The sequence below is a fragment of the Salvelinus alpinus genome, chromosome 10 (genome assembly GCF_045679555.1).
Source record: "Salvelinus alpinus chromosome 10, SLU_Salpinus.1, whole genome shotgun sequence".
In the NCBI taxonomy this organism is placed as follows: Eukaryota; Metazoa; Chordata; class Actinopteri; order Salmoniformes; family Salmonidae; genus Salvelinus; species Salvelinus alpinus.
The window spans coordinates 81,608,139-81,622,011 of NC_092095.1; the positions used below are offsets into that span (position 1 = coordinate 81,608,139).

Sequence of the window (13,873 nt, forward strand, 5' to 3'; positions counted from 1 at the left end):
GGAGGCTGTTTCTGACCTGAATGCAGTTCTTTAAGTTGTCTCTACTGGGTTTGTCTTCTACGATCTTGGAGGCAAACTTCAGGGCTCTGCCGTACATCTTATTGACTAGTGCATGTTTGTAGGAGAACGTCAACACCTGGAGAGGAAGGGGAACAAAAACCATCAAAATTGGGAGAAAGATTGAGCTGGATGATTCATATGTAAGTTACCGTTACCGTATCATCCACTGCAAGGTGTGGCGTAAGCCGGGGATCTGCTAGGGAAACCAAACAAGGAAACAGCCACACCTCTTCTCCTCACCTTAGAGTCCGTTAGCTCCACCCACTTCTGCAGCTCCCAGAAGGTGTCTGTCAAGGCTTTGGCCCTGCCCTGTTGGGCGTCGTCAGAGCTAGTCACCTCCTCCTCGTCAGCACCCGTCTCTGCCCCCTCCCCAGCCTCTCCAGCCCCCACAGCCTCCCCAGCCCCCACAGCCTCCCCAGCCCCCACAGCCTCCCCAGCCCCCACAGCCTCCCCAGCCCCCACAGCCTCCCCAGCCCCCCCAGACCCGTCCTGGGGTGTAGCAGGCAGCAGCAACAGGTCAGCCAGGGCACAGCCCTTCCTACACAGAGCATCCAGCAGGGAACATTTCTGCTTCTCCATGTCACTGCAGGGAAACACACAGAAACATGGCGGTCTATTTCATATCAAATCACATGACAGATTCTCTGTCCACTAGAAACGAGGTCAAAGGGAAGTGGTTAAATCACATGACAGATTCTCTGTCCACTAGAAACGAGGTCAAAGGGAAGTGGTTAAATCACATGACAGATTCTCTGTCCACTAGAAACGAGGTCAAAGGGAAGTGGTTAAATCACATGACAGATTCTCTGTCCACTAGAAACGAGGTCAAAGGGAAGTGGTTAAATCACATGACAGATTCTCTGTCCACTAGAAACGAGGTCAAAGGGAAGTGGTTAAATGACATGACAGATTCTCTGTCCACTAGAAACGAGGTCAAAGGGAAGTGGTTAAATCACATGACAGATTCTCTGTCCACTAGAAACGAGGTCAAAGGGAAGTGGTTAAATGACATGACAGATTCTCTGTCCACTAGAAACGAGGTCAAAGGGAAGTGGTTAACGGATATACAAGACAGACAACCTGTTGTGATCTGACTAGCTAAGGGTGCGCCCTAAATGGAACCCTATTCCCCATAGGGCCCTGGCCTAAAGTAGGGCACTATATAGGGAATAGGGTTCTATAGGGTCCTGGTCTAAAGTAGTGCACTATATATAGGGAATAGGGTTCTATAGGGCCCTGGGCTAAAGTAGTGCACTATATAGGGAATAGGGTTCTATAGGGTCCTGGTCTAAAGTAGTGCACTATATAGGGAATAGGGTTCTATAGGGCTCTGGTCTAAAGTAGTGCACTATATAGGGAATAGGGCTCCATCTGGGACCCAGGCTAAGACTTAGTGGTGTACCTCTTGATTGTGGCAGCGTCGGGGCGAGGGTCGGTCTTTATGGTGAGGTAGACTGCCAGGGCCGTCTGGTCGATCTGAGACAGAACCATGTCAGAGGCCTTTACGATGTCACCCAGGCGCTTCAAACGCTCCTACAGACAGAGATCAGGGTTAGACACGACTAATCAACAGCAGAGAGATCAGGGTTAGACACGACTAATCAACAGCAGAGAGATCAGGGTTAGACACGACTAATCAACAGCAGAGAGAGAGAGATCAGGGTTAGACACGACTAATCAACAGCAGAGAGAGAGATCAGGGTTAGACACGACTAATCAACAGCAGAGAGAGAGATCAGGGTTAGACACGACTAATCAACAGCAGAGAGAGAGATCAGGGTTAGACACGACTAATCAACAGCAGAGAGAGAGATCGGGGTTAGACACGACTAATCAACAGCAGAGAGAGAGATCAGGGTTAGACACGACTAATCAACAGCAGAGAGATCAGGGTTAGACGCGACTAATCAACAGCAGAGATAGAGAGATCAGGGTTAGACGCGACTAATCAACAGCAGAGAGAGAGAGAGATCAGGGTTAGACACGACTAATCAACAGCAGAGAGAGAGAGATCAGGGTTAGACACGACTAATCAACAGCAGAGAGAGATCAGGGTTAGACGCGACTAATCAACAGCAGAGAGAGAGATCAGGGTTAGACGCGACTAATCAACAGCAGAGAGAGAGAGATCAGGGTTAGACACGACTAATCAACAGCAGAGAGAGCGATCAGGGTTAGACGTGACTAATCAACAGCAGAGAGAGAGAGATCAGGGTTAGACGTGACTAATCAACAGCAGAGAGAGAGAGATCAGGGTTAGACGTGACTAATCAACAGCAGAGAGAGAGAGATCAGGGTTAGACGCGACTAATCAACAGCAGAGAGAGAGAGATCAGGGTTAGACGCGACTAATCAACAGCAGAGAGAGAGAGATCAGGGTTAGATGCGACTAATCAACAGCAGAGAGAGAGAGATCAGGGTTAGATGCGACTAATCAACAGCAGAGAGAGAGAGAGAGATCAGGGTTAGACGTGACTAATCAACAGCAGACAGAGAGAGATCAGGGTTAGTCACAACTAATCAACAGCAGAGAGAGATCAGGGTTAGACGTGACTAATCAACAGCAGAGAGAGATCAGGGTTAGAAGCGACTAATCAACAGCAGAGAGAGAGATCAGGGTTAGACGCGACTAATCAACAGCAGAGAGAGAGAGTTCAGGGTTAGACGCGACTAATCAACAGCAGAGAGAGATCAGGGTTAGACATGACTAATCAACAGCAGAGAGAGAGAGAGAGATCGGGGTTAGACGCGACTAATCAACAGCAGAGAGAGAGTGATCAGGGTTAGACGCGACTAATCAACAGCAGAGAAAGAGAGATCAGGGTTAGACATGACTAATCAACAGCAGAGAGAGAGAGATCAGGGTTAGACGCGACTAATCAACAGCAGAGAGAGAGAGATCAGGGTTAGACGTGACTAATCAACAGCAGAGAAAGAGAGATCAGGGTTAGACACGACTAATCAACAGCAGAGAGAGAGAGAGAGATCGGGGTTAGACGCGACTAATCAACAGCAGAGAGAGAGAGAGATCGGGGTTAGACGCGACTAATCAACAGCAGAGAGAGAGAGATCAAGGTTAGACGTGACTAATCAACAGCAGAGAAAGAGAGATCAGGGTTAGACATGACTAATCAACAGCAGAGAGAGAGAGAGCAGGGTTAGACGCGACTAATCAACAGCAGAGAGATCAGGGTTAGACACGACTAATCAACAGCAGAGAGAGAGATCAGGGTTAGATGCGACTAATCAACAGCAGAGAGAGAGAGAGAGAGAGATCAGGGTTAGACGCGACTAATCAACAGCGACTAATCAACAGCAGAGAGAGATCAGGGTTAGATGCGACTAATCAACAGCAGAGAGAGAGAGAGATCAGGGTTAGACACGACTAATCAACAGCAGAGAGAGAGATCAGGGTTAGACGCGACTAATCAACAGCAGAGAGAGAGAGAGAGAGATCAGGGTTAGACGCGACTAATCAACAGCAGAGAGAGAGAGATCAGGGTTAGACGCGACTAATCGACAGCAGAGAGAGAGAGAGAGATCAGGGTTAGACACGACTAATCAACAGCAGAGAGAGAGAGAGAGAGAGATCAGGGTTAGACGCGACTAATCAACAGCAGAGAGAGAGAGATCAGGGTTAGATGCGACTAATCAACAGCAGAGAGAGAGAGATCAGGGTTAGACGCGACTAATCAACAGCAGAGAGAGAGTGATCAGGGTTAGACGCGACTAATCAACAGCAGAGAGAGTGTGTACCTTCTCAGAGTCGAGCTGGTGCAGCCTCTGAACATGTAGTGGCAGGTAAGAAGAGAAGTTCTCCTTCAGTTCATCATACAGGGAGCTGGTGTCTAACCTGGAGGGGAGAGAGAGAGAGAGACACGAGGGAGGAAGAGAGCGGAGAGAGAGACGAGGGAGGAAGAGAGCGGAGAGAGAGACGAGGGAGGAAGAGAGCGGAGAGAGAGACGAGGGAGGAAGAGAGCGGAGAGAGAGACGAGGGAGAGAGACGAGGGAGGAAGAGAGCGGAGAGAGAGACGAGGGAGGAAGAGAGCGGAGAGAGAGACGAGGGAGGAAGAGAGCGGAGAGAGAGACGAGGGAGGAAGAGAGCGGAGAGAGAGACGAGGGAGGAAGAGAGCGGAGAGAGAGACGAGGGAGGAAGAGAGCGGAGAGAGAGACGAGGGAGGAAGAGAGCGGAGAGAGAGACGAGGGAGGAAGAGAGCGGAGAGAGAGACGAGGGAGGAAGAGAGCGGAGAGAGAGACGAGGGAGGAAGAGAGCGGAGAGAGAGACGAGGGAGGAAGAGAGCGGAGAGAGAGACGAGGGAGGAAGAGAGACGAGAGAGAGACGAGGGAGGAAGAGAGCGGAGAGAGAGACGAGGGAGGAAGAGAGCGGAGAGAGAGACGAGGTAGGAAGAGAGCGGAGAGAGAGACGAGGGAGGAAGAGAGCGGAGAGAGAGACGAGGTAGGAAGAGAGCGGAGAGAGAGAGAGAGGAGAGAGAGACGAGGTAGGAAGAGAGCGGAGAGAGAGAGAGAGCGGAGAGAGAGAGGGAGGAAGAGAGCAGAGAGAGAGAGAGAGCGGAGAGAGCGGGAGATTTATTTTATTAGGATCTCTTTTAGTCCTTATTTGAACACATTTTCAAGAGTCCTTAATTAAACATTAAAATACAATTTCAAACGCGATCCCATTTTTCACATATAACACAGTGTTACAAACAGACAAAACACACTAACACATTGACCAGATCAATACTCTAACGAGATAGATTGGTTCCTTCCTATTGATTATATTGGTTCCTTCATCTACCATAGTCCTGCACCACCTTCCTATTGATTATATTGGTTCCTTCATCTACCATAGTCCTGCATAACCTTCTTATTGATTATATTGGTTCCTTCATCTACCATAGTCCTGTACAACCTTCCTATTGATTATATTGATTATATTGGTTCCTTCATCTACCATAGTCCTGCATAACCTTCCTATTGATTATATTGATTATATTGGTTCCTTCATCTACCATAGTCCTGCATAACCTTCCTATTGATTATATTGATTATATTGGTTCCTTCATCTACCATAGTCCTGCATAACCTCCTATTGATTATATTGGTTCCTTCATCTACCATAGTCCTGCATAACCTTCCTATTGATTATATTGATTATATTGGTTCCTTCATCTACCATAGTCCTGCACAACCTTCCTATTGATTATATTGGTTCCTTCATCTACCATAGTCCTCCACAACCTTCCTATTGATTATATTGATTATATTGGTTCCTTCATCTACCATAGTTCTGTACAACCCTCCTATTGATTATATTGATTATATTGGTTCCTTCATCTACCATAGTCCTGTACAACCTCCTATTGATTATATTGATTATATTGGTTCCTTCATCTACCATAGTCCTGTACAACCTTCCTATTGATTATATTGATTATATTGATTATATTAGTTCCTTCATCTACCATAGTCCTGTACAACCTTCCTATTGATTATATTGATTATATTGGTTCCTTCATCTACCATAGTCCTCCACAACCTTCCTATTGATTATATTGGTTCCTTCATCTACCATAGTCCTGCATAACCTTCCTATTGATTATATTGATTATATTGGTTCCTTCATCTACCATAGTCCTGTACAACCTCCTATTGATTATATTGATTATATTGGTTCCTTCATCTACCATAGTCCTGCATAACCTTCCTATTGATTATATTGATTATATTGGTTCCTTCATCTACCATAGTCCTGCATAACCTCCTATTGATTATATTGGTTCCTTCATCTACCATAGTCCTGCATAACCTTCCTATTGATTATATTGATTATATTGGTTCCTTCATCTACCATAGTCCTGCATAACCTTCCTATTGATTATATTGATTATATTGGTTCCTTCATCTACCATAGTCCTGTACAACCTCCTATTGATTATATTGATTATATTGGTTCCTTCATCTACCATAGTCCTGCATAACCTTCCTATTGATTATATTGATTATATTGATTATATTGGTTCCTTCATCTACCATAGTCCTGCATAACCTTCCTATTGATTATATTGATTATATTGGTTCCTTCATCTACCATAGTCCTGCATAACCTTCCTATTGATTATAATGATTATATTGGTTCCTTCATCTACCATAGTCCTGCATAACCTTCCTATTGATTATATTGATTATATTGATTATATTGGTTCCTTCATCTACCATAGTCCTGTACAACCTTCCTATTGATTATATTGATTATATTGGTTCCTTCATCTCAAATCAAATCAAATTTTATTAGTCACATACACATGGTTAGCAGATGTTAATGCGAGTGTAGCGAAATGCTTGTGCTTCTAGTTCCGACAATGCAGTAATAACCAACAAGTAATCTAACCTAACAATTCCACAACTACTACCTTATACACACACACAAGTGTAAAGGGATAAAGAATATGTACATAAAGATATATGAATGAGTGGTGGTACAGAACGGCATGGCAAGATGCAGTAGATGGTATAGAGTACGGTATATACATATGAGATGGGTAATGTAGGGTATGTAAACATTATATTAAGTGGCATTGTTTAAAGTGGCTAGTGGTACATTTTTACATAATTTCAAACAATTCCCATTTTTAAAGTGGCTGGAGTTGAGTCAGTATGTTGGCAGCGGCCGCTAAATGTTAGTGGTGGCTGTTTAACAGTCTGATGGCCTTAAGATAGAAGCTGTTTTTCAGTCTCTCGGTCCCTGCTTTGATGCACCTGTACTGACCTCGCCTTCTGGATGATAGCGGGGTGAACAGGCAGTGGCTTGGGTGGTTGTTGTCCTTGATGATCTTTATGGCCTTCCTGTGACATCGGGTGGTGTAGGTGTCCTGGAGGGCAGGTAGTTTGCCCCCGGTGATGCGTTCTGCAGACCTCACTACCCTCTGGAGAGCCTTACGGTTGTGGGCGGAGCAGTTGCCGTACCAGGCGGTGATACAGCCCGACAGGATGCTCTCGATTGTGCATCTGTAGAAGTTTGTGAGTGCTTTTGGTGACAAGCCGAATTTCTTCAGCCTCCTGAGGTTGAAGAGGCGCTGCTGCGCCTTCTTCACAACGCTGTCTGTGTGGGTGGACCAATTCAGTTTGTCCGTGATGTGTACACCGAGGAACTTAAAACTTTCCACCTTCTCCACTACTGACCCGTCGATGTGGATAGGGGGGTGCTCCCTCTGCTGTTTCCTGAAGTCCACAATCATCTCCTTTGTTTTGTTGACGTTGAGTGTGAGGTTATTTTCCTGACACCACACTCCGAGGGCCCTCACCTCCTCCCTGTAGGCCGTCTCGTCGTTGTTGGTTATCAAGCCTACCACTGTAGTGTCATCCGCAAACTTGATGATTGAGTTGGAGGCGTGCATGGCCACGCAGTCGTGGGTGAACAGGGAGTACAGGAGAGGGCTCAGAACGCACCCTTGTGGGACCCCAGTGTTGAGGATCAGCGGGGTGGAGATGTTGTTACCTACCCTCACCACCTGGGGGCGGCCCGTCAGGAAGTCCAGGACCCAGTTGCACAGGGCGGGGTCGAGACCCAGGGTCTCGAGCTTGATGACGAGTTTGGAGGGTACTATGGTGTTAAATGCTGAGCTGTAATCGATGAACAGCATTCTCACATGGGTATTCCTCTTGTCCAGATGGGTTAGGGCAGTGTGCAGTGTGGTTGCGATTGCGTCGTCTGTGGACCTATTGGGTCGGTAAGCAAATTGGAGTGGGTCTAGGGTGTCCGGTAGGGTGGAGGTGATATGGTCCTTGACTAGTCTCTCAAAGCACTTCATGATGACGGAAGTGAGTGCTACGGGGCGGTAGTCGTTTAGCTCAGTTACCTTAGCTTTCTTGGGAACAGGAACAATGGTGGCCCTCTTGAAGCATGTGGGAACAGCAGACTGGGATAAGGATTGATTGAATATGTCCGTAAACACACCAGCCAGCTGGTCTGCGCATGCTCTGAGGACGCGGCTGGGAATGCCGTCTGGGCCTGCAGCCTTGCGAGGGTTAACACGTTTAAATGTTTTACTCACCTCGGCTGCAGTGAAGGAGAGCCCGCAGGTTTTGGTAGGGGGCCGTGTCAGTGGCACTGTATTGTCCTCAAAGCGGGCAAAAAAGTTGTTTAGCCTGTCTGGGAGCAAGACATCCTGGTCCGCGACGGGGCTGGTTTTCTTTTTGTAATCCGTGATTGACTGTAGACCCTGCCACATACCTCTTGTGTCTGAGCTGTTGAATTGCGACTCGATTTTGTCTCTGTACTGGGACTTAGCCTGTTTGATTGCCTTGCGGAGAGAATAGCTACACTGTTTGTATTCGGTCATGCTTCCGGTCACCTTGCCCTGGTTAAAAGCAGTGGTTCGCGCTTTCAGTTTCACGCGAATGCTGCCGTCAATCCACGGTTTCTGGTTTGGGAATGTTTTAATCGTTGCTGTGGGTACGACATCGTCAATGCACTTCCTAATGAACTCGCTCACCGAATCAGCATATTCGTCAATATTGTTGTTGGACGCAATGCGGAACATATTCCAATCCGCGTGATCGAAGCAGTCTTGAAGCGTGGATTCAGATTGGTCGGACCAGCGTTGAACAGACCTGAGCGCGGGAGCTTGTTGTTTTAGTTTCTGTTTGTAGGCTGGAATCAACAAAATGGAGTCGTGGTCAGCTTTTCCGAAAGGGGGGCGGGGGAGGGCCTTATATGCGTCGCGGAAATTAGTATAACAATGATCTAGGGTTTTTCCAGCCCTGGTAGCACAATCGATATGCTGATAGAATTTAGGGAGTTTTGTTTTTAGATTAGCCTTGTTAAAATCCCCAGCTACGATGAATGCAGCCTCAGGGTGTGTGGTTTCCAGTTTACAAAGAGTCAGATAAAGTTCGTTCAGGGCCATCGATGTGTCTGCTTGGGGGGGAATATATACGGCTGTGATTATGATTGAAGAGAATTCCCTTGGTAGATAATGCGGTCGACATTTGATTGTGAGGAGTTCTAGATCAGGTGAACAGAATGACTTGAGTTCCTGTGTGTTGTTATGATGATCACACCACGTCTCGTTAATCATAAGGCATACCCCCCCGCCCCTCTTCTTACCAGAAAGATGTTTGTTTCTGTCGGCGCGATGCATGAAGAAACCAGCTGGCTGCACCGACTCCGTTAGCGTCTCTTGAGTTAGCCATGTTTCCGTGAAGCAGAGCACGTTGCAATCCCTGATGTCTCTCTGGAATGCTACCCGTGCTCGGATTTCATCAACCTTATTGTCAAGAGACTGGACATTGGCGAGTAGTATGCTAGGGAGTGGAGCGCGATGTGCCCGTCTCCGAAGCCTGACCACGAGACCGCCTCGTTTGCCCCTTTTACGGCGTCGCACAGGGTCGCCGGCTGGGATCAGATCCATTGTATTGGGTGGAAGGCAAAACACTGGATCCGTTTCAGGAAAGTCATATTCCTGGTAGGAACGATGATGAGTTGACGTTAATCGTATATTCAGTAGTTCCTCCCGACTGTATGTAATGAAACCTAAGATTACCTGGGGTACCGATGTAAGAAATAACACATAAAAAAACAAAATACTGCATATTTTCCAAGGAACGCGAAGCGAGGCGGCCATCTCTTTTCGGCGCCGGAAATGAACCGGCGCCTATTGATTATATTGATCATCTACCATAGTCCTGCATAACCTTCCTATTGATTATATTGGTTCCTTCATCTACCATAGTCCTGCATAACCTTCCTATTGATTATATTGGTTCCTTCATCTACCATAGTCCTGCATAACCTTCCTATTGATTATATTGGTTCCTTCATCTACCATAGTCCTGTACAACCTTCCTATTGATTATATTGGTTCCTTCATCTACCATAGTCCTGCATAACCTTCCTATTGATTATATTGATTATATTGGTTCCTTCATCTACCATAGTCCTGCATAACCTTCCTATTGATTATATTGATTATATTGATTCCTTCATCTACCATAGTCCTGCATAACCTTCCTATTGATTATATTGATTATATTGGTTCCTTCATCTACCATAGTCCTGTACAACCTTCCCATTGATTATATTGATTATATTGGTTCCTTCATCTACCATAGTCCTGCATAACCTCCCTATTGATTATATTGATTATATTGATTCCTTCATCTACCATAGTCCTGCATAACCTTCCTATTGATTATATTGATTATATTGGTTCCTTCATCTACCATAGTCCTGTACAACCTTCCCATTGATTATATTGATTATATTGGTTCCTTCATCTACCATAGTCCTGCATAACCTCCCTATTGATTATATTGGTTCCTTCATCTACCATAGTCCTGTACAACCTTCCTATTGATTATATTGATTATATTGATTATATTGGTTCCTTCATCTACCATAGTCCTGTACAACCTCCTATTGATTATATTGATTATATTGGTTCCTTCATCTACCATAGTCCTGCATAACCTTCCTATTGATTATATTGATTATATTGGTTCCTTCATCTACCATAGTCCTGCATAACCTCCTATTGATTATATTGGTTCCTTCATCTACCATAGTCCTGTACAACCCTCCTATTGATTATATTGATTATATTGGTTCCTTCATCTACCATAGTCCTGTACAACCTCCCTATTGATTATATTGATTATATTGGTTCCTTCATCTACCATAGTCCTGTACAACCTTCCTATTGATTATATTGATTATATTGGTTCCTTCATCTACCATAGTCCTGTACAACCTTCCTATTGATTATATTGATTATATTGGTTCCTTCATCTACCATAGTCCTGTACAACCTTCCTATTGATTATATTGATTATATTGGTTCCTTCATCTACCATAGTCCTGCACAACCTTCCTATTGATTATATTGGTTCCTTCATCTACCATAGTCCTGTACAACCTTCCTATTGATTATATTGATTATATTGGTTCCTTCATCTACCATAGTCCTACACAACCTTCCTATTGATTATATTGGTTCCTTCATCTACCATAGTCCTGCATAACCTCCCTATTGATTATATTGGTTATATTGGTTCCTTCATCTACCATAGTCCTGTACAACCTTCATATTGATTATATTGATTATATTGGTTCCTTCATCTACCATAGTCCTGTACAACCTTCCTATTGATTATATTGATTATATTGATTATATTGGTTCCTTCATCTACCATAGTCCTGCACAACCTTCCTATTGATTATATTGATTATATTTATTATATTGGTTCCTTCATCTACCATAGTCCTGCATAACCTTCCTATTGATTATATTGATTATATTGGTTCCTTCATCTACCATAGTCCTGTACAACCTTCATATTGATTATATTGATTATATTTATTATATTGGTTCCTTCATCTACCATAGTCCTGTACAACCTTCATATTGATTATATTGATTATATTGGTTCCTTCATCTACCATAGTCCTGTACAACCTTCCTATTGATTATATTGATTATATTGGTTCCTTCATCTACCATAGTCCTGCACAACCTTCCTATTGATTATATTGATTATATTGGTTCCTTCATCTACCATAGTCCTGCACAACCTTCCTATTGATTATATTGATTATATTGGTTCCTTCATCTACCATAGTCCTGCATAACCTTCCGATTGATTATATTGGTTCCTTCATCTACCATAGTCCTGCATAACCTTCCGATTGATTATATTGATTATATTGGTTCCTTCATCTACCATAGTCCTGCATAACCTCCCTATTGATTATATTGATTATATTGGTTCCTTCATCTACCATAGTCCTGCATAACCTCCCTATTGATTATATTGATTATATTGATTATATTGGTTCCTTCATCTACCATAGTCCTGTACAACCTCCCTATTGATTATATTGATTATATTGGTTCCTTCATCTACCATAGTCCTGTACAACCTTCATATTGATTATATTGATTATATTGGTTCCTTCATCTACCATAGTCCTGCATAACCTTCCTATTGATTATATTGGTTCCTTCATCTACCATAGTCCTGTACAACCTTCATATTGATTATATTGATTATATTGGTTCCTTCATCTACCATAGTCCTGCATAACCTTCCTATTGATTATATTGGTTCCTTCATCTACCATCGTCCTGTACAACCTCCCTATTGATTATATTGATTATATTGGTTCCTTCATCTACCATAGTCCTGCATAACCTTCCTATTGATTATATTGATTACATTGATTATATTGGTTCCTTCATCTACCATAGTCCTGCATAACCTTCCTATTGATTATATTGATTATATTGGTTCCTTCATCTACCATAGTCCTGCATAACCTTCCTATTGATTATATTGATTATATTGGTTCCTTCATCTACCATAGTCCTGCATAACCTTCCTATTGATTATATTGATTATATTGGTTCCTTCATCTACCATAGTCCTGCACAAACTTCCTATTGATTATATTGATTATATTGGTTCCTTCATCTACCATAGTCCTGTACAACCTTCCTATTGATTATATTGATTATATTTACATGGATCTAAAGTACTGTATGAATGTATATATTGAAAGGTTTCTGTTTCGCTCAGATAAATTATTCTATTTGTTTTATTGCTCTGAATCTAAATGTTATTTTGCCTGTTTCTCTTTCCTGTCTGGATAACACATAGATGGTGGACAATCTATTCCTAGTATTTACTGAATGTCTCTTACCAACTGAACACTGTTGTGAACAGAGTTTGGCCGTTTTAAATGGTGTACAGAGTGAAATAAAATAAACATGTTTTTCTTCTCTCCAATGATCTTGTTGATAGATGTCCAACCAAGAGCATTTGCTCACGACTACAAACAGAAGAACCAGATCTCCACCTTAAAACAATCCTCGCTGCTTTGTGCAAACTGCAGCCTCCTAATTCAACACGATGATTCATTTCCCCCAGACCACAGAACAGAGAGAGATGACGGAGAGTCAGAGGTGAAGGACACAGTGGAATGGGAGAAGGACAGCAGGTAGAGACCCAGACAGACAGAGAGAGAGAGACTGACAGCAGGTAGAAAGACCCAGACAGACAGAGAGAGACTGACAGCAGGTAGAAAGACCCAAACAGACAGAGAGAGAGAGAGACAGCAGGTAGAAAGACCCAGACAGAGAGAGACTGACAGCAGGTAGAAAGACCCAGACAGACAGACAGAGAGAGAGAGACTGACAGCAGGTAGAGAGACCCAAACAGACAGAGAGACTGACAGCAGGTAGAAAGACCCAAACAGACAGAGAGAGACTGACAGCAGGTAGAGACCCCCAAACAGACAGAGAGAGACTGACAGCAGGTAGAAAGACCCAAACAGACAGAGAGACTGACAGCAGGTAGAAAGACCCAAACATACAGAGAGACTGACAGCAGGTAGAGAGACCCAAACAGACAGAGAGACTGACAGCAGGTAGAGAGACCCAAACAGACAGAGAGACTGACAGCAGGTAGAAAGACCCAGACAGAGAGAGACTGACATCAGGTAGAAAGACCCAAACAGACAGAGAGAGACTGACAGCAGGTAGAAAGACCCAAACAGACAGAGAGAGACTGACAGCAGGTAGAAAGACCCAGACAGACAGAGAGAGACTGACAGCAGGTAGAAAGACCCAGACAGACAGAGAGAGACTGACAGCAGGTAGAGAGACCCAAACAGACAGAGAGACTGACAGCAAGTAGAAAGACCCAGACAGACAGACAGAGACTGACAGCAGGTAGAAAGACCCAGACAGACAGAGAGAGACTGACAGCAGGTAGAAAGACCCAGACAGACAGAGACTGACAGCAGGTAGAGAGA

At 44.1% G+C, this 13,873-nt stretch overlaps 1 protein-coding gene across 3 annotated transcripts in view; it reads right to left on the reverse strand.

The window, feature by feature from the left end:
- Nucleotides 1-13,873, reverse strand: part of tpp2 (tripeptidyl peptidase 2) — an 84,347-nt gene that overhangs the window by 2,544 nt on the left and 67,930 nt on the right. Inside the window, exons 25-29 of one of the 3 annotated variants that reach the window (XM_071330998.1) lie at nucleotides 3,817-3,913; nucleotides 1,463-1,593; nucleotides 508-643; nucleotides 301-417; nucleotides 17-136 (exon numbers count right to left, since the gene is read on the reverse strand). In XM_071330998.1, the coding sequence (XP_071187099.1) occupies nucleotides 17-136; nucleotides 301-417; nucleotides 508-643; nucleotides 1,463-1,593; nucleotides 3,817-3,913 (601 nt within the window). Of the gene's footprint in view, nucleotides 1-16; nucleotides 137-300; nucleotides 454-507; nucleotides 644-1,462; nucleotides 1,594-3,816; nucleotides 3,914-13,873 lie in introns of all 3 variants that reach the window. The other 2 variants (XM_071331000.1, XM_071330999.1) reach the window with 2 other exon arrangements.